The sequence below is a fragment of the Nelumbo lutea genome, chromosome 5 (genome assembly GCF_056320005.1).
Source record: "Nelumbo lutea isolate HS-2025 chromosome 5, American lotus-T2T, whole genome shotgun sequence".
NCBI lineage: Eukaryota > Viridiplantae > Streptophyta > Magnoliopsida > Proteales > Nelumbonaceae > Nelumbo > Nelumbo lutea.
The window spans coordinates 53,203,036-53,222,701 of record NC_142688.1 but is presented as its reverse complement, the minus strand read 5'-3'; the positions used below and the strand labels follow the sequence as shown (position 1 = coordinate 53,222,701).

Sequence of the window (19,666 nt, the reverse complement as noted above, 5' to 3'; positions counted from 1 at the left end):
GAGAAAATGATCTTCCTAGTAGTCTCAATTTTTGGGTTGTTATTAACATTAAAATCAAGTCAAAGCCAAACAAATTGCAATTCAAATGTAGACGTTTATGCAAATAAACAAACAAATTTAAAAGTAGGTTACAGCTCTAGTTCTAAAGATCACTTCAAATCATGGAGAAGCTCTTTTAAAGGCTGTAACATGTTTAAGTTGATTGTGTTTATTTCTCATTTCGGATGCCAATGAATCCATGATGGGTCATCAGTCATCATAAAATTCTATATTCCTTTTGTGGCGCAGGAATCTCTTACCTTTTCTAAAGAGATCTTCAATTTTCCTTGGGGACAAAAGTTGCAAGTTGGTTGTGGGCGGCCATCAGATTCTTTATTGATATGGGCCAGAATTTATAGAAATTAATGGCGCGGAGTTGGGGGCCCACTTGTTGAAGCTTGGGCTTGGGTTCTATAATTCATTTAGAAGGGCCCATGTTAGGTTATGGATCCTCCTGGGTGTCTTTTCAGTTTTCACTCCTTTTCTTTTATTTCTGCATTGTAATTTCAGCTACCCCTTCTTCATTGGGATTATTATATCAATCAGTTGATCGATTGTTGGCCCAAGTTTTCTCCCAATTCTTCAAGGACACACTTTGCTACCAACAAGACCTTATTCTCATAGGTTGATTTTATGACCTAACTAAAAAAAGCCATATTTTTTCCCAGTGGTTAGTTATTCTTCTCCATAGATAGATTTTTATTTTATTTTATTTTATAATAATTTTCCTTTCTTCACAAGTCACAAGCATGCCCCTCACCGATCTGATGCGTGCTTTTGCAAAAGTTGCCATGAGACCATGAACGTTCCAACCATTCGAACAAAATGGAAGGCCCGTTCTGACAAAAAAAGCCAAAAACAGTTGGACAGTTCGAACGGTTTGATCACATGGGTCAGCAATTTGTCGACCAAATCATTGGTTTTTGGCCAAAAGATGGTTCTGGGGTAAAATGAAACCAATCAGGTGATCGGTTCTTAGTTTTTCCAGTCTGGTCCGGTTTTGAAAACCATGCCTTCTCATTTGTTCTACGAATGTCATCCAATCTTACAAGGTTTTTAAAACTGGACCGAACAGCGAACCGTTCTGGGGACCGGTTTCTGGGTGGTAGAACCGCCCGACCATTCGATTTGAACGGACGGTCCATTCTGACTTAAAAAATAAAAAATATAAACAATAAAAAAAGGCCAAAAACCATTATCTAGGTCAACAGTTCAATGATTCAACCATCCGGATCAACGGGTTACTAACCAAATCAATGGTTTTTGGCCAAAAATGGTTTTAGGGTGAAACAGAACTGACTACTGACCGGTTCCCAGGTTTTTGGTCCGATCATCCTGTCTTATCCGGTTTTGAAAACCATGTTTTATAGTATCATGTCAACTCCCAAGATGCTATGATGGACAATGTTGATGATTACACGTGTAATTGAAATTCGGTATGCCACATTGCCACCACACTTTTTTTTTTCTTTTTTCAATTTTGCTAAAAAAACCATACTTAATTTTAGTGTACAACTTCGAAAGTATATACCACTACAAATAATATTTAGGTTTTCTCACTACCAACCACAATGGAGACATTTCTAGTTTGGTGGTAGAAGCAAGACAACAAAGCTAGATAAAAGCCCTTTTTTTTATAGGTTAAGGTTACTATAGGGGAACCTACTTTCGAAAGTGATTCTTCAACTATGATACTTGTGGTACACCAATGCACTTGTGATATTAATTGGTAGAACAGTTTGCTAGAGGTAGTTCCAAGCATCTTTAAATTCACTGCATGGTTTATTAATCGCCGTTGATCTGGGCAGTTGGACCATTCGGCTCGGGAACCGTTTAGGAAACTGGTTCATTTTACCCTAAACCCAGTCTTTGATAAAAAACTGTTGAATCAATCAATGATCTGTTGACCCGAATGGTCGAACTGTCAACCCGTTCAACAGTTTTTGGTCATTTTTATTTTTAATTTTTTTTGTCAGAACCGACCGTCCATTCAAACCGGACGGTCGAACCATCGACCCAGAAACCGGTGGTCAGAGCGGTTCCATTTTTGGATCATTTTTTAAAACCATGTTCATAGGTTCAGATAAGGGAGTTGATAAATTGGAAGATAGCTAATCTGGCTTCTAGTACCCAAAATAAAATCCTTTTTTGATAGAGAAGCTTTCCTCAACCCTTCCCAACAAACCACTTCATCCCATATGTGTAGGATTTATGATGGATGTATATGTTTTGGAATGCATAAATTGTACTGTGACAAATTTTTTAATGATATTATGTACCTGGTATACTTGGAAATTGGTTTATCATTTGAAACTATTTTGAATTCCTTTTAAGTATTACAGTACAATTCAAACAATAAGATTGTAAAAGCTGGAAGGAAGCGAGATGGTTTCTTCTCCTACTAATGTCAATTCTTTGTCAAACTTAGCCACGAAAGAAAAAATGTGCTTAATGTGGCATGATATTTGGGAAGATTGATGCTAAATAGAAGTTCTACTCTAGAAAGCCTTGTCCCAAATACATGGGGTCAACTATATGAATCCTATTCTAACCATTCTGTGTTGTTTAGTCTAATATCCAATGTAAAGAAAGATGAAAGTGATTTTTTGTGTTCTTTTTTGCAATACATTTCCTCAGCTCCTTTCCTTTCCCTATTTTGCCCCCTTTCAATTATTTTTCTTCTGGATTGATCTAATGAGAGAGGCAATATAACAAGAAGAAGATCATTCCAAGAGGGCTAGAAATTATTTTTATTTTTCTTTAGTTTCTTTTTTCATTGGTTCAATCTTCTCTGTAATGCTTTTCAACTTTACACATCTTTATGTATTATATTTTCTTAAACTCAGGATTTAATATTCATTTGCTTGATAGATTCTAATTTACTTTCGATTTAAAAAATTCACCCTAAAAGATGAAAGGTTAAACAATAAGAAAAATATTGGGCCTGTTTGACACGTCTTTTTGGGAAGATCTTCTGGTAGCTATGACAATTAAGCTTTTGCATGAAGATTTGAGCAGTCCGAAGCATGTTTGGCAGGCATATGTCTTTCCGCACGAGAATAAACTGCAAAAGACGCAAAAAGTTTCATTTGAAGCTTCCCGAAATCAGCCCAAAATGGGCTTTTCACATCTTTTCGGCATTCCGACTTTTGGTGGCTAGACCTTCCATGAGCCAAACAGAAATAGACCAAAAATCGGTCTGCATGGCTTGTAAGCAGCTGAAAGACCGCGCGGAAAGACACAACAAACAAGCCCCATACTTATTCTATATGTAGACAATGGAACTATCGTTTAAAGTTCAATCACTAGCTTTTTACTTTCAGTCATTTTTCTTATTTGTCTGCACCCTTGCCTCCTATTTGTTATTTGGCTCATTTTATCCATTTGACATTTCATTCTGGGCTATAAAATTTGCCTCGGTGGTGAAGCTAGTAAATACAATAAATAAATTATATTAGAAAATAACATAATTTTCTCACAGAAAATCCTGAATCATGGATCCAAGTATGATTTCAAATATTTATGACAATGCGATATCAAATAGTTAGCATATTTAACTCCTCAGATTCTTGGTAAATTACAGAAATCTTCACAATTTTTAACAACAGAAAACAATGTTATATTCTCATAGGTTTTTCTTTTTTTATTCTTTTTATTTAGGCTATGTTTGAAGGAAAAAGTAGGGAAAGGAAGGCAAAAGTAGTGAAACCTTTACAAACTTTGTATAGATTTCCCTACCTTTCCCTATTTTTCCTTCAAACCAAACACAACATTAAGGAAAAATTGCTAAAATGAGGTTTATAAGAAAGTGAATCAAATGAAATAAGGCAATGTAAGTTATTTGAGCAAATATTTCTCCGCCAAAATTGCCCCACAACAGGTCATGGGTCAGGTAGATCCAATAGGTCCCAATTGTTATGTTTACTCCTTGAGTTCTTTGTGGCGATCCACTTCATGAATCTTCTCCGAATTAATTTGAGAGAAACCCAAAGGCAAAATTTCATAGTGGTTTGTGAAGGAAGTATAGGGTTTGGGCTGCTCTGAACTGAATACGAAGAGTTATGTATTTTTCAAGGTTCTCTTTTGTATACTTAGTCTTTGTCTTGTGAGAAAAGAGTGAGACGTTGGGTGTATTTGGGGTTTAGGGTTTTTCTGTGAGTGAGGTTGTACAACTCTATATTTCTTTTCTATTGCTGACTACATAATGGATTTCTGCTGCGCCTTTGTTCGTGGACATAGGCTATAAGCTAAACCACGTAAATTTGTGTATTCTCTTTGCTTGCTTCTCTTTATTTATGTTTTTCTTTCATATTGAATGCCATTCGAATATGTTTTTCTCGTGTTTTCCCCAACATCAACTGAACAAATCCAATTATATCGGGTCTGATTTGCATTATGCATCCTAATTCTAATTGAGTATGGATTGGTTCGGGTTGTTGCCAACAGATTTTCATTTTATAAGTCCAAAGGCAAATTCATTCACTAATGTTACTTATAGTAATTGAAGTTAGGAATTCAGACATTGACGACCATGCCTGTGTTTCTAAAATGAAATAGACTCAAATTGTGCAACACTTTGAGCTACACGATTACTACTCAAGGGGAGTAACAAAGTAACAAACCAAGTGGAAATGTTTGTTAGGATACTTGGGCACATTTATTTATTGGGTTAGAACTAGGTCTACCCTGACATAGGCCCAACCCAACCCATTGAAAGCACTAGCTCACAACTTTATTAAAAACTCATCTACTAAAAAGACAAACCAATAAATCATTAAGACCCTCTATAATTTTGGATTGTCCTTGCACTTTTCCCCTGTACTATTTTTTGACACTTTAGCACTTTTTAAAGAGTGAGCACTCTCTTTGAGGTGTGTGACTAATGGTACTTGGGTTGGGTTGGGTTGGGAATTTGTTAAATTTTTAATAGGTTGAACCCTAACATAAACCCAATGTGGTTGAAATTCATGAATTGGGCAACCTGACCTATATCCCTAGTTATGACACGTAGCTCCCTATACTATTTTTTGCAACACTTCACCCCTTTAAGTTCATATAATGTCCATCCATTGAGGGTGTACATGGTGAATAAGAAATCACCTAATTTGTATAGAGAACTAGGAAATTTTCCATGGGGCTAATTTTGTACTTTTATTTTTCCTTTGTTGTATAACTATTCTTTGTTCTCTTTCTTTTGTACATTAAGGGTAGATTTGTCCTTTTATCTTTTAATATAGATATAACTTTTAGGGTGTCGGCTGTCACAAGGTGTCACACCCACCATTCGGTTGTGCCCTCTCTCTCTCTCTCTTGATTTTCGATCTAACTCTGACATGGTATCAGAGCAGGTCACAATTTGATATGCAAGTAACTTCTTCATAACCCCTTTCTTCTCTGCTATCTAGAGTACTCCCTAACAATATTTGGGAGGCTCTCAAGTTCTCTTGAATCCCCTTTTTGAGGCTGCATTTAATCAGAATTCGACACTCTTTTCCTGGATTGTTGTGCCATCAGATTTCTCGTTTGTGCTAGATCTCCCTCTAGAAGCATCGGATCAGGTTAAAACTTTAGATCTAGTGTTGCCCAGAGCAGATCTACTGATTCTAATTGGTTTGGTTTGAATTGGATTTGATTTACAAGGTTTTTGATCCACTTCTGAGTTTGGCAGACCCTTACAGTTTCGTTTTCTAGACATCGGTTGAAGGGTACTTTTTTTTTTTTTTTCTGTTTTGAACCCTACTTCCTGTGGTTTTCTTGCTCTTGTGATTCATGGCATCAGAAAGGATGGAAATTCTCTCCATTAAGTTTAATGGTACGGACTATGCACTTTAGAAATTCAATTTCCAATTTCACGTGGAGGCGAAAGGTCTCTAGGGATATCTGGATGGATCTGTAGTTAAACCTGATGATTTAGACATCAAGGGTCTTAATTAGTGGAAAATTGATAATGCGAAAATTGCATCATAGATCTTAGGATCGGTTGAAGATAACATTGCAATTCCTATGAGAGGATACATGACTACCTATGAGATGTATGGGTATCTCGAGAGAGTATATTAGCAATCAAACACCTCAAGATAGTACCAAATAGAGGTTGATATCTTCTCCTATTATCAAGGAGAAAGAAAGGTCCATGAGTATTATGCTGGGTTTATTAACCTTTGGACCGAACATGAGTTTGTACACATGGGAAATGATTCATCAGAATGTTCCGTGAAGTATATGAAGGAACATTTTAATAGAAGGAAGATTATGCACTTCCTAATGCATCTCAGACCTAAATTCGAAGTTATTAGATCTAATATCCTGAGTCGAGGAACACTTCCTGACTTGGATACTATTCTTGGGGAAATTCTTAGGGCTGAAACCAGATTTGCCACACAGACTACTCTAGATGGAAGAAAGGAGTCCAACATTGATACTGTCTTCCTGGAAATAAAACTGAAAGGGAAGAATGACTTCTCTAAAATACAGTACTATGAGTGTAAGGAGTTCGTACATGTTGTTTCCCATTGCAATAAAAAGAATACATGCATCTATTGTAAGCAGGTCGACCATATTATTACTGAATGCCCCACTCGGCCTCAGAAAAGTAGTGGATCAAATTAGAAGAAAGGAAGCTACAAGGCTTATCAGACGGGTGTAGATGGATCAGTTGTAGTATCCTCCATTACTTTTATGGTTGGCCAAAATGACACTTCAGGTGGCATGTCTGAAGAACAAATTCGACAACTCATGTCCTCTGTCATCTCTTTAGCCTTCTTTGCTATGGGTTTGTCTGGTAAGTCTTCTACCTATTGTCCTTCACCGAACCATCTATGATACATTGACTTAGGAGCCTCTAACCATATGACAGGGGCCACTCTTGGTCAGTGTTACAAACCCCATCTTCCCAATAAATACATTGTTACTGCTAATGGTGAAAAATTAGATATACTTGGATGTGATGATTTGTATTTATCTACTTCTAAGTCATCTCCATTTCATTTGTCTAAAACCTTATTTGTACATAAGCTTGCCACCAATTTAATTTTTGTTGGCCAACTTGTAGAGGAAGGTAACAATGTCTCATTTACTTCTGATGGATGTTTAATACAAGACTGACAAACTAGGGAGGTGAAGGGGAAGGAGCGTAGACTGGGAAGACTTTTTGCTTTGGAATTTGAGAAGAATAAAACTGTGCCTGCTTCTACTTCATGTTTGATTTCTACTACCTCTAGTTTTGAATCTTTTAATTGTAATAATGATTGGCATTTGTGGCATAAGCACCTATGCCATCATTTCTCTAAGAAACTTGATCAGTTGTTTGCTTCTGGTAGTTTACCTGTTTCTAATGTTTACTTTAAGAATGTGAATAAAGATTGCATCACTTGTAGCTTATGTAGGAGTCATATTTTGCCTTTTCCTTCTCATTCTGATCATGCAAAGGTTCCTTTTTATTTAATACGTAGTGATGTTTAGTCATCTCCACTTGTCTCACGGTTGAGATATAAGTACTTTGTAAACTTTATTGATGACTGCACTCGTTTCACTTGGGCTTATTTTCTTCGAAAGAAATCTGAAGTGTACACCGTATTTAAACACTTTCATACCTATGTTACTACCCAATTAGGGTTTTAAAACAACATGGAATTCAACCCCAAAAGTCTTGTCCAGGCACCCCACAACGAAACGGGGTTATAGAAAGGAAAAATGGGCATATCTTGAGTGTAGCCAGAACTCTCCTACAGGATTCTCATGTATCCCCTTGGTTTTGGGTGGAGGCGGCCAACACTGTAGTGTATCTCATAAATCGTTTTCCATCATATGTTTTGAATAACTCCTCTCCATTTCAATTTCTCTTTCACAAACCCCAGGATCTATCCATGCTCAAGGTGTTTGGTTGTACTTTCTTTGTCCACCTTCCACCTCATGAACGCACAAAGTTAACTACACAAGCAACTTTGTGTGCCTTTATGGGGTACAATTCTGAACATAAAGGGTTCCTTTGCTATGACCTTTGGTTCATCGTCTTAGAATCTCTCGTAATGTAATTTTTTCTTGAAAGTGTGTCATTTTTTGAACATATTGTGAAATTTCCAGCTCTTTTTATTTCCTTACTGCACAATTTTGATTCTATAGGTACCTCGGATATTCCACTGTCACCTCCACAACAACATTAGACCTACTTTAGTAAGCAACAACCTTCTTCAATCTCCATCCCCACTCTGCTCCGCTTCCAGTTGCTGATCTGGTCACTCCAGCTGCCTTAGTAAGTGTTCAAGACCTTCCTCTTGAACCCACTACTTCTACTTTACATCATTCCTCTATAATTTCTTGTTCACCTAACCGTTATGGTTTTTCACCAAACCATAGCTCATTTTTTGCAATTTTATCTACCATTGGAATCTCCAGATCTTACTAGCAGGCTGTAGCAGAATTATACTGGAAAGATGCCATGGATTCCGAGATTCAAACTCTTCTTGAGAATGACACTTGGGACTTGGTCAAAGCTCCATCTGAGACACCTCTCATAGGAAGTTGATGGGTCTATTCTGTGAAACTAAAATATAATGAAAGCCTAGACAAAAACAAAGCTAGGCTTGTTGCATAGGGCTACAAATAGGAATTTGGGATAGACTATGAGGAGACTTTTGCTCCTGTAGCTAAAGTGACCATTGTACAACTTTTGATGGTTGTATTTGCTACAACCATACAGTGGACAATTCATCAGATGGATGTCAAGAATTCTTTTCTCCATGGGGTGTTGAAAGAGAGTCTACATGAAGCCTCCTCCGGGATATTGTATAGACCCACAGCTTGTTTGTCATATGAAGAAGTCACTTTATGACCTGAAGCAAGCTCCTAGGGCCTGGTTTGAGAAATTCAGATCTGTCATGACTGATGCTAGCTTTATCCAGAGTTTTTCCGATTAGTCCTTGTTCACCTTAAGGTGGAAGCAGGGAGTAATGTTATTACTCCTTTATGTTAATCATATACTCATTGCAGGGGATGACACAGAAAGAATTGCTAGGCTACAACAGTTACTTAGTGAGTCCTTTAAGATGAAGGACATGGGGCCTTTTGACATACTTCTTAGGACTTGAAGTGAGCATAAACTCTCGGGGCTACTTTGTTAATCAGCAAAAGTATGCGGCTAATCTTGTTAAACTGGCAAATCTTAGTGATTCTAAGATTGTGGACACCCCACTAGAATTGAACTTGAAACTTAGCAAAGATGATGGTTATCATCTTGAAGATCCCCTATTAATCTTATGACCTACGTAGATACTGGTTATGTTGGATGCCCTGACACCCAACGATCCACTACTGGTTGGTGTGTTTTCTTAGGCAATTCTCTTATCTCATGGAAGTGCAAGAAGCAAACTACTGTGTCCAAATCTTCCACTGAAGCTGAATACATGGCTGTCTTCCGTGTGTAGTAAGATCATATGCCTTTGGGATCTTCTATTTGAAATACTTAATGATCCAACACCATTTGTCCCTCTATATGTAGACAATATTAGTGCAATTAAAATTGCTTCCAACCCCGTCTTCCATGAGCGCACCAAACACATAGAAGTTGATTGCCTCTTCATCCGCGACCTTCTTCTTGGGGGTACCATATCTCTTCCTCATGTCTCTTCCGGGCTTCAACTAGCAGACTTGTTGACTAAAGCAATGACTCGAGCTTGGCATCTATTTCTCATGGAAAAACTGATGCTTATTCCTAGGCATCAGTTTGAGGGGGAGTGTAAAGGATTGAGAAATTAGCTGCAGGGCTATTTTTGTTCTTTTACTTTTCCTTTGTTGTATAACTATTCTTTGTTCTCTTTCTTTTGTACATTAAGGGCAGATTTTTCCTTTTACCTTTTAATATAAATATAACTTTTAGGGTGTCGACTGTTACAAGGTGTCACATCCACCATTCGGCTATGTCTCTCTCTCTCTCTCTCTCTTTTCTAATTTTCGATCTGACTTTGACAATTTCTTGCATATGAATTTGGTTCTATGTGCAAATGATGTTGGTTAACAACAAATATGCTGAGAGGTGAAGATTGTGGGTTAGGAGGTTTTTCAAAGCTTGGAGCAAAGGCTATCAGTCAAAATTCCTTCAAGGATTCTTTGTATATATAGGCTTCCTAAGGAGCAAGTTGGAGATAAGGCTTTTGACAGCCCCTGAATGTTGGAAATGGAGAAAGTTTGTTGACTTCTGTTTTGACAAAGTGGTTTAAGCAGGGCTGAGATTGTCTTATAGTGTCTCGGGGAGAGGTGGGAGAGGGAGGAGCTCAATCTAATCAAGGAGATTGAGTAGGGATTGCCATGAGCTGAGCTTCTCACGAGCTGTTTGAGTTCGGCTCGGTTTAAACCGAGGTTTGAGCTTGATAAATAGGCTCATTTTCTAATCAAGCCGAGCTCGAGCCCAGTGAAGCTTGGCTTATGAGGCTCGCGAGCATAGTATAATAAATAAATAAATTTTTATTACATACATACATACATACATACATACATATAAATAGAAATATATAAATATATATAAAATAAAGAATTTTTATTATATATAATAATATTTTTATTTTTTATGCATAATAGTAAATAATTTTTATAATTCTTATTTTTTGTATGTAAAATAAAATCAATTTATATATATATTTTTTATTTTTTATATATAATAATAAATAATTTTTATAATTCTTATTTTACTGTATGTAAAATAAAAAAATATTTTTATCTGTATAATTTTTATTTTTTAGAAAAAACTTGGCTTGTAATCGAACTGAGCTCAAATCTCTAGCTTGAATCAAGTTGAAGCTCGAGCCCTCAAGCCTAAGACTATTTCAGCGAGCCAAGCTCGAATAACCAAGTATTCAGCTTGGCTCGGCTTGAATCCATCCCTAAGCCTGAGTACATGGTAGTTTACTTGAGGTCTTAGTGACATCTCGCATTTGGCTTGGCTTCTTTCTTTCGTGGGCATTTGAGGTTCCTGAGTTTGTGGGGTGGGCTAGCTAAGTTTCTTTTTTATAGAGCTTGTTTGTACAAGCTGTATAACTTGATGTTTTGGCCTTCCTTTTGTTTGGGTTGGGATGCTTTATCTTATACCCTTTTTAATTCTGATAAAATCTTATTTTACTACAAAAAAAAAAAAGAAAATGATTTTGGTTCACTGCTACGGGGGGTAGCCCATCCCCCATACCCATTACCCTTTACCCTGGTGGCAATCGGCAACGGGATTCAATCCCATGTCTCTGCTGGAACGAGTATCTATTGATTTTTATATCGATACCAATTTGATGAACATGGTCTCTAATTTAATTTGCTAAAACTTGACCTTGGCCTTATTAGACACATTATTCGGATGGTCTAGATTGATTGCAACCTTGTTATCAATTAGTTGGTTTATATTAATCCATTGATCTTAAAGAGACCACTTTAATGGCTTGCATTGGTTAGTTAATCTTCACCATTCAAGCCATTTAATTAATCTTAATATACTTACCATTGGATTTGGATTTTTTAGTGGGTTGAACCATTGGACTTTTACAACCACATTAATTTTAGATAATGGGCTGCAAAGATCCATGTATCTGTTAGAGCTAGGGCTGCAAGTCAGGTTGGGTTAGGTTGGATTGAGGCCAATCTTAGCCCAATTCTAAGTTCTAAACCCCCAGCCCTAACCTTAATCCTAACCCAACCCGACCTACCCTATCCTAACCCTAACTTTAACTAAATTCCTTCAATCCTAACCCAACCCAACCTTCTTCCCATTCCTTATAATCTTGTAGAACTTCTTAATCTCATATCTTAACTCAACTTTTACTACATATATTAATCCTATGTTTTATTAGTATTTGTTTGTTGATGTTTTTATTGGTTCTTTAAGTGCAAAATTCAGAAAAAAAGTGTTTAAAATGACTATAGTTTATTATGAGTTATGACTTATAATAGATCTTTTATAGGTAGCAAGTATGGGTGGTAAAACAATAGAAAGGAGATAAAGAATAAAATATTCAAAAACATAAAATATGTTACTGAGGTTTTAGTATTTCTAATTAGGATTAAGTGAACTGATTATCTTAAAAGAAATAAATGATAGCATGTGGTGGGGGCTATATAATTATCATGCATATAAACAAATAAATATATTATATATCACATATATAATATATTTATATATGATATGCACTATAGAGTCGGGTTCGGGTTGAGTCGGGTTGCCCAAGGGATTAACCACAATCCAACCCTAAGTAAAGTCGGATTCATAAATTTCAACCCTAACCCTAACCCGAGCATCAACCTGACCCTACCCAACCCAACTCAGCCCAAATTGCAGCCTTAATTAGAGCTTTCCTCTATATATATTGCTTGTCTTTCAGGGAAGATATAAAATGGTGTTCTATATACTAGCATTCTACTATCCTACTATCTTGACCTATGATAACTGAAGTTGGTGAATTGAATGACTTGTTTTGTTGTCTATTATTGATTGAATAATTAAATAATAAAATATTTGGGGTTATAGTAATTAACCGAACCTCAGCTTCGGCCACAAGCATACAAATAAAAACTACAAGAAAAAGCAATATTAAGTCATTCAATTCATGTCAGCTGGCTGTTGTTTCAAACACGTAACGACACTGTTGAGATCATTGAATTCTAGAGTCTATTAAGTGCCAGGTTTTAAAAACCGAACTGGACATGGAATTGTTCTGAGACTGGTTCTTGAGTTAACAAGTCCGATCATCCGGTTCAAATAGGTGGTTCATTCTGATTTAAAAAATAAAAAATATAAAAAATAGAAATAAAAATGACCAAAAACCATTATCCAAATCGATGATTCGATCACCCAAGTCAAAACGAAATCAATTTACCTGATCATTCCCTAGTTAGTCTAATTCGATTTTCAAAACCATGGTCTAGTGTATAAAATTTTGTTATCATGGCATGGACCGCTCATTGTTAAAAATACATACATCATAAAATTAAATAACAATTTAAAATTAAAACTAGTGATGAGATATTTTTGCTAAGTATTGTTCTATATAAAAATAATATAATTCATACACGTAATATGACAATTTAAAACTAAAACTACAGTCTGGCTTCATAAAAAAAAAAAAAATCTTTGAGGCCTATCGGATCTCATTAATCTAGACTACAATTGAGGCACTCGGCCACTATCTGCCACCTTCCAAAGACAATATTACCTCATTCCTTAAACTATCATCGCATTCGATGCCACCATTAATGGAAGATTTTGATGGATCTCCTAACAAATATTCAGTTTCTTCTGGGTTTTGTTCAATCCATGGGTGCATTTGAAGCCTTCGCAATCCCTCAAGTTCCATTGCAACTTCCTTCATTGTAGGTCTTTCATCCCCATTTAACTGTAAGCATCTTTTTGCTAGTCGAGCCACTTCTCGAAGTTGTTCAATATTTCCTTCATGTGCCACTCGATCTTCTAAAATCTCCATCATACGGTTCTCTTTCATCGAAGAAACGAAATACATGGCCAAATTTCTCTCTTCTTCTGGTCTATCAAAAGAAAGTGCTTTCATTCCTGTTAATAGCTCTACAAGAATAACTCCAAAGCTATAAACATCGCTCTTCTCTGTAAGTTGGCTTGTAAGCAAATATTCTGGATCTAAATACCCTAGAGTTCCTTGTACTAATGTAGTTAATTGAACTTGATCCAAAGGAACTAACCTTGAAGCCCCAAAATCTGAAACTTTTGCTATATTGTTCTCATCCAGAAGTATATTGGCTGATTTCACATCTCTGTGGATGATTGGTGGGGAAGCTGCAGAATGTAAATATGCTAGTGCTCCTGCTGTTTCTGAAGCAATCCTTAAACGGTTGGCCCACGAGACTGAACATTTGTATTGTTCATCATGGATATGTTCGAATAAAGTTCCATTGCTAATGAATTCATATACAAGCAATGGAAGTTCAGTCTCTAAACAACAACCCAATAGCTTTACCACATTTCTATGATTGATTTGGGAAAGAATGAGAACCTCATTTATAAATTGATCAATTTGGCTGCTTTCTATTACTTTTGCCTTCTTAATGGCGACCACCTTGTTGTCTGGTAGTATTCCTTTGTAAACAACACCATAACCACCTTGGCCAATGATTCTACTTTCTTCATAGTTATTTGTTGCAGCTTTTAGCTCTTCTGAAGTAAAAATCTTAGTCCTCTCAAGAGAGCATTCGTGTGAAGAAAGCTTCTGTTGTAGAAGCAAACCCCCATTTTGTTGAAAGAATTTCTGTTTTAGCTCCGTGAGCTTTCTTTTCTGCATACCCCAATACATCCAAGAACTGGCAATTACAAGAAACAAAAGAACCAAAGAGATACCTGCATGTATATGGAAGAAATAATGAAATGAAAATTATATGGAATACTCGCTCGTAAACATGGAAGCATATTTGTGCTCATCTCAAATAAACATTACAAGAAATGAAGGATGAAAGTTCTTGCATGGAAAAATGCTAGTTTGCACGCAGGAAAGTATTAAAAAGAAAAAGAGAATTGCATGCTAGCAAGTAATGAGATTGTGCAAACCATGGTTTTCAAAACCGGACAGGACCAGAAAAACCGGGAACTGGTCAGGTGACCGGTTCTGGTTTTCCCCAAAATCGGATTTTCCATAAAAACTATTGATTTTGGTCAGCAAACTGATGACCTGGATGGTTAACTGTTTAAACGGTTTTGACTGGTTTTCATTTTTTTTAATTTTTTTGTCAGAATGGGCCGACCGATCGGACCGTTCGACCTGATAACCGGACTCCTGACAGGTCCGGTCTCCAGGACAGTTTTAAAAACCATGGTGCAAACCTTGATTTCTTTGCCTTTTGGGACTTAAGACACGTCCAAACTTCTTTTTCTAATAGGTTCCACTATGTCTGCATGGCCAAGAACCCCGGCAATTGCTTAAGATTCCTTGTAAACATTCATCTGAAACCTTCCAACCTTCGCTTGGGCCTTTTCCAACCCGAGGTTCAGCTTAACCCAATATAACTCGGCTTGGGCTTGGGCTTGGGCTGGGCCAGGCCGGGTTGGGTTATTTGGGCTTGGACAAGTTAGTCAGGTTTGAAATAAGAGTAAAATTAATTAAAAATATGTACAAATTTCATTTATAAATGTACCTCTACATATACACATATGTATGTATTTTTTTTGGGCGGGATTGGATTGGGTCAGGCTTGGATCATGCTCAGACTACCCGGGGCCTCAACCCAAACCCAACCCAAGTTTAGGTTGAGCCTGAGCTTTCTGGTCTAGGCCCAACCTACAACTTGAAAACTTAGGCCTAACCCGTGCAAAATCTCAGGTTGGGTTAGGTTGGGATTGGGTTGGAGATGCCCAAGTTGCATCCCTTCCATTACATGCATACATGCTAAAATACATCGATATATACATAAAATATTCCTATCTAATGGCTTAGATATGATTAGGACCATTTTTAAAATTGGACCCAATAAGTCTTAAGTCTTCCCAAGTTCGAGTGATAAACTTGAGCCTGTGCGGGCACAATCCCAACCTGAGTGTGTCAAATTTTACTTGGGGCTGGGCCTGGGTTTTATGGATCATGCTTTACTAACGGAGATCTTAGAAACGCCAATCTGAGTCTAAATCCCTTAAGCATGTCAGATATCCAAATCTGATCTGGGCCAATTTAATTTTTGAAAACTTTAATAAATTATTAATAGATAAAAACATAACAGTTTATATAAAAAACAAAAAATATAAATATTTTTTCAACTATTTTCATCATATATATATATACATGTTTTTTTATAAAGAAATAAATAATATAAAAAAATTACAAAAAGTGCAATAAAAATAAAATAGAAATGATCCAAATTCGATCCTATTTTTAATCAGTATCATCCAATCCAAAAATCCGACAAAATAGAGTCGAATTTTGGATTTATCCAATCCATTTGCACCCTAACCCTTGGTCTCTGCCCGAACTCGAGAATTAAAAACAATAGTTAAGATTGGGCCTGGGTTGACTTTAAACCCAGTCCAGGCAGTTTATCATACTAGTTATACCCCTCTTCTATGAACTTCCTGGGATAATTTCAGACTGCGTCCGAGGATCGAATTCAGATAGGGTATTTCTAAGGGCATACTGATTTCAATTTATTAATAAATACAGATATCCGGTCCAATCCTAAACTCGGTAGCTCTTTGGAAAACTAGCATAAGTCTACAAAACTGAATAGAAAGGAAGAAACTTTATAGTGTAAATAGACAAACATAATTTCATTTAAATCTAAAATCTTACTTAATAGTAAAGAAACTTAAATTGAAATCATATACACACACATTTTTGCATGAAACTTGGAGATTTCGACCATAATAAATTAAAAAAAAAAAATCCTAGGAGATTAGTTCAAGCAATCTTTGAAGTTTGAACTTGGATCCCATAAATGGATCAAACTTTCAAATCAACTATGATTCCATCGTAATTAAACAGATATGTGGAATGCAACCTAAATGGACTGAAATTCAAATTGGATTAATTCCAATTCAGGCTAACGATTCGTTTTGAACACTCCCCCCAGCTTTCCGTTTCTTTCTGATTTTCTGTCAAGTCAAACACCACCTTATGGGTTGAGAGCAGATTTTGTGTTCATCTAAATAAATTCTTTGAACAAAAGAGTAAAAATACAAACGTCACAAAATTAATTATGTTAGTTTTAAACTTTTAATAGATAAGAAACAGGAGTAAGAGAGGAATACCAAGCTAAAGAAAGAAGAAAATAGGAGTAAGAGAACTTTACCTAACATCAAGCGTTCCATCGGATTTTTTTTGCCGGAAGAAGAGATGCAATCGGTTGTACCATTTGCATGTGTTCCTGGAGGGCAGGAGCAATTGTAACTCCCGGGGGTATTTGTGCACAATCCCTTGCATGGGTTGTTAATGCATTCATCAATATCTGCCACCCATTAAACAGAGAAATTAGGAAGAAGAAGAAGAAGAAGAAGAACGTATAGCTTACCTTGGCATCCGCCGGGAAGATATGGGTTCCCTTGGTAACCATCATTGCAGTAGCAAAGATAACCAGGTCCATTGCTAGAATCGAAGCAGTGGCTATTCTCCTTGCAAGCATAACTCGCTGGATCTACTTTTTGTGCTTCTTTGCAGCTCTGGTTCCTAATTGCCCAGTCAACTACGACCTGTGTTCTGGGCACCTTGTCGAAATTGCTTTCTATTCTCCTACTAAAATTCCAGATATCTGACTCCAAGAATTTGAACCATTCCTTGTCGGCTAAGAAGGCGTAGCTACATCTTGTGTAGTTCCACCTGGAATTCGTGTAGTTGGAAAAGCTATCAAGTGACATGTAAAATGTCTCGAGATTTTTTGGGATCTCCGTCTGGCAGCAGCCTTTGCCATCGCAAGAACGTTCACCATTTTCAGTGTTCAAACACCAAGATATGCAGCCACTGCCGAAGATGGTAGCAAGTTGTGTGTCAGACATAAAGGCTATCGTGTCGCAACCGATAGCCGTAAATTTGTTCCGGGTATAGGAGAACCTGAACGCGTCACTCAATGTTTTTGTCGAACTGTCATCTGCATAATTTGTGCCGTTCTCATAGTAACAGTCATCAGATATCATCGTTTGGAGGGTCATCTCTCCAGACAGCAGCGATATATTTAAAACAGGAAAGTCGCCATACATTAGCACCGGAGGGTGATAAGAGATGTTGCAGACGAGCTGAAATTCTGAATCTCTGAAACAGTTAGTGTCATCTCCAACACCAAACGGATATGGGATGCTAACTTCTCCACAACTTTTTTGACACCCTGGTTTGGTTCCAGGAAATGCCGAGGCGGACGCCGTTAGTAAGATAAGATGAAGCAGCACAGACCAAGCCATGAGTTATTTAATTTGCTGTTTGTTGAGACGATCTCAAGGCTCTAATTTGCTTCTTGCGAGGCTTCAAGAAGCCAAATAGAGTTGAATTCTGAAAATGGAAAAGTAATGTTTATCATCTCATTTCGACTTGGTTTGGATTTAATTGATTCAATTAAAAATGTCATTAAGTCTCAGTTTGGAAAGAGTGCAAATACATATATATACAGTGCAAATACATACATATATTTACACTCTACATATTTGCATTTATACTCCTTCCAAACTCAACCTAAGGCTCTCTTTACTTCAATTTTGCGTACTAACGCGCCACCACCAAGACTTTTCAAATATATATTTTTTATTTGCAAAGTCTTCGTCCAGATGAAATATTTTTTATTTTAAAAAAGAAAAAAATTCATGATCCATAACGTGATGATGTTGGAATGAGCCGTGTATACAGGGGCAGCTCTATGACCAGAATAAATTATATTATCTATATTCTATACTATATTATAAAGTCAGGTCCCATGTCAAGCCCTCTCCTTCGATCCCTTACCCATTTTTAGCCCTCTCTTAATGCCACATCATCACCCTTTTTCCACCATCTCTATCACTTGAATATATCCTCAATGCTTTACATTTCTATCAAGGGAAATTATATGTTTTCCTATTTTTTCTTATTTCTTTGCCTAAATATCATCTAAAATATCTCCAATTCCTAAAACCTCTTTTAAATCAATGTTCTCAATAATTATCCCTCATGCTTCTTTCTAAAAGTCTCTCTCTCTCCAATCATGTTTTCATTATTTTCTTTTATTCCACTTAGGACGATAGGAGATATTAAGGTTGTGTTTGGTTTGAAGGAAAAGGAAGGGAAAGAAAGAGAAAGACAAAAAAACTTATACATATCTCCTTTTCTTTCAAACCAAATATAGCCTAATTGATCAGTCAAATTGATTAGCCATGGAAAGAGTCAATTGGTACCATATAATTATCAGAAAAAAAGAAAGAGTAAAATGGTATTCTACAATTTGTATTTCAATTGATGTTATTTCCGGCATCAAATTTACATTATCACACATTGGGGGTGGAGAAAGGGGCAATGTCTTGACTATATACAATATCCAAGGTCCATTAACTTGCCAAGTGCATATCAGCATGAAAGATAAAAATGATAAAAGAAAAGTAGGTTTTATTTCTAAAATAAGAATCCAAGTCTATTGATAGAGTCATCGATGGGTTGGGTCTAGTTCAGAATAGAGTGTATCAATCCCATTCTCATTATTAATAAAAACAATAAGAACGACCCAAATCAAATTAATATTAATTGTGTGTTGACACAAATTTCGTGTATTTCAATTAACACAAAATATGAAGATAAATTATAAAAATAAAATTGTAATAAAGAACGATATAAGGGAATGAACTCTCTTTGATTTTTTGCTCGATGACATGAGCAACCTCTGATTAACGGTTGAATTCGGTGAAGACGAAGGCCATTGATGTGTTTCTCGTACTTCTTGAAGTATTGATATAGATTTCCTTGATTTTGGTGCTTTGAGAGATTTGATGTAGATTCTTCAATCCGGGCTTTGCGCTTGATCGATTGTAAATGATGTTTCTCTAAGAAGGGCGCTTTTGTGGTGGCTTGATCTTCTTGGGAGAGCTTGAATCCAAGTGTGTTGTTGAGAGTGAAAAAACTTTTTCCTTCTTTCTTTTTTCTTAATCTTGCAGTTGCAAGTTTGAGAGCTTCTTGCAATGTGATTGTGAAAAGATGAA

At 36.5% G+C, this 19,666-nt stretch overlaps 1 protein-coding gene across 1 annotated transcript; it reads right to left on the bottom strand.

Annotated features, from left to right (window-relative positions):
• Positions 1-13,036: 13,036 nt before the first annotated feature.
• LOC148852436 (wall-associated receptor kinase 3-like) lies at positions 13,037-18,027 on the bottom strand. Its single transcript, XM_088943570.1, has 3 exons — positions 17,029-18,027; positions 16,810-16,965; positions 13,037-14,374 (listed from the first exon to the last, which is right to left on the bottom strand). Exons 1-3 carry the CDS (start codon positions 17,906-17,908, stop codon positions 13,194-13,196), a joined length of 2,217 nt encoding a protein of 738 aa, XP_088799696.1. The 5' UTR covers positions 17,909-18,027; the 3' UTR covers positions 13,037-13,193.
• Positions 18,028-19,666: the final 1,639 nt, after the last annotated feature.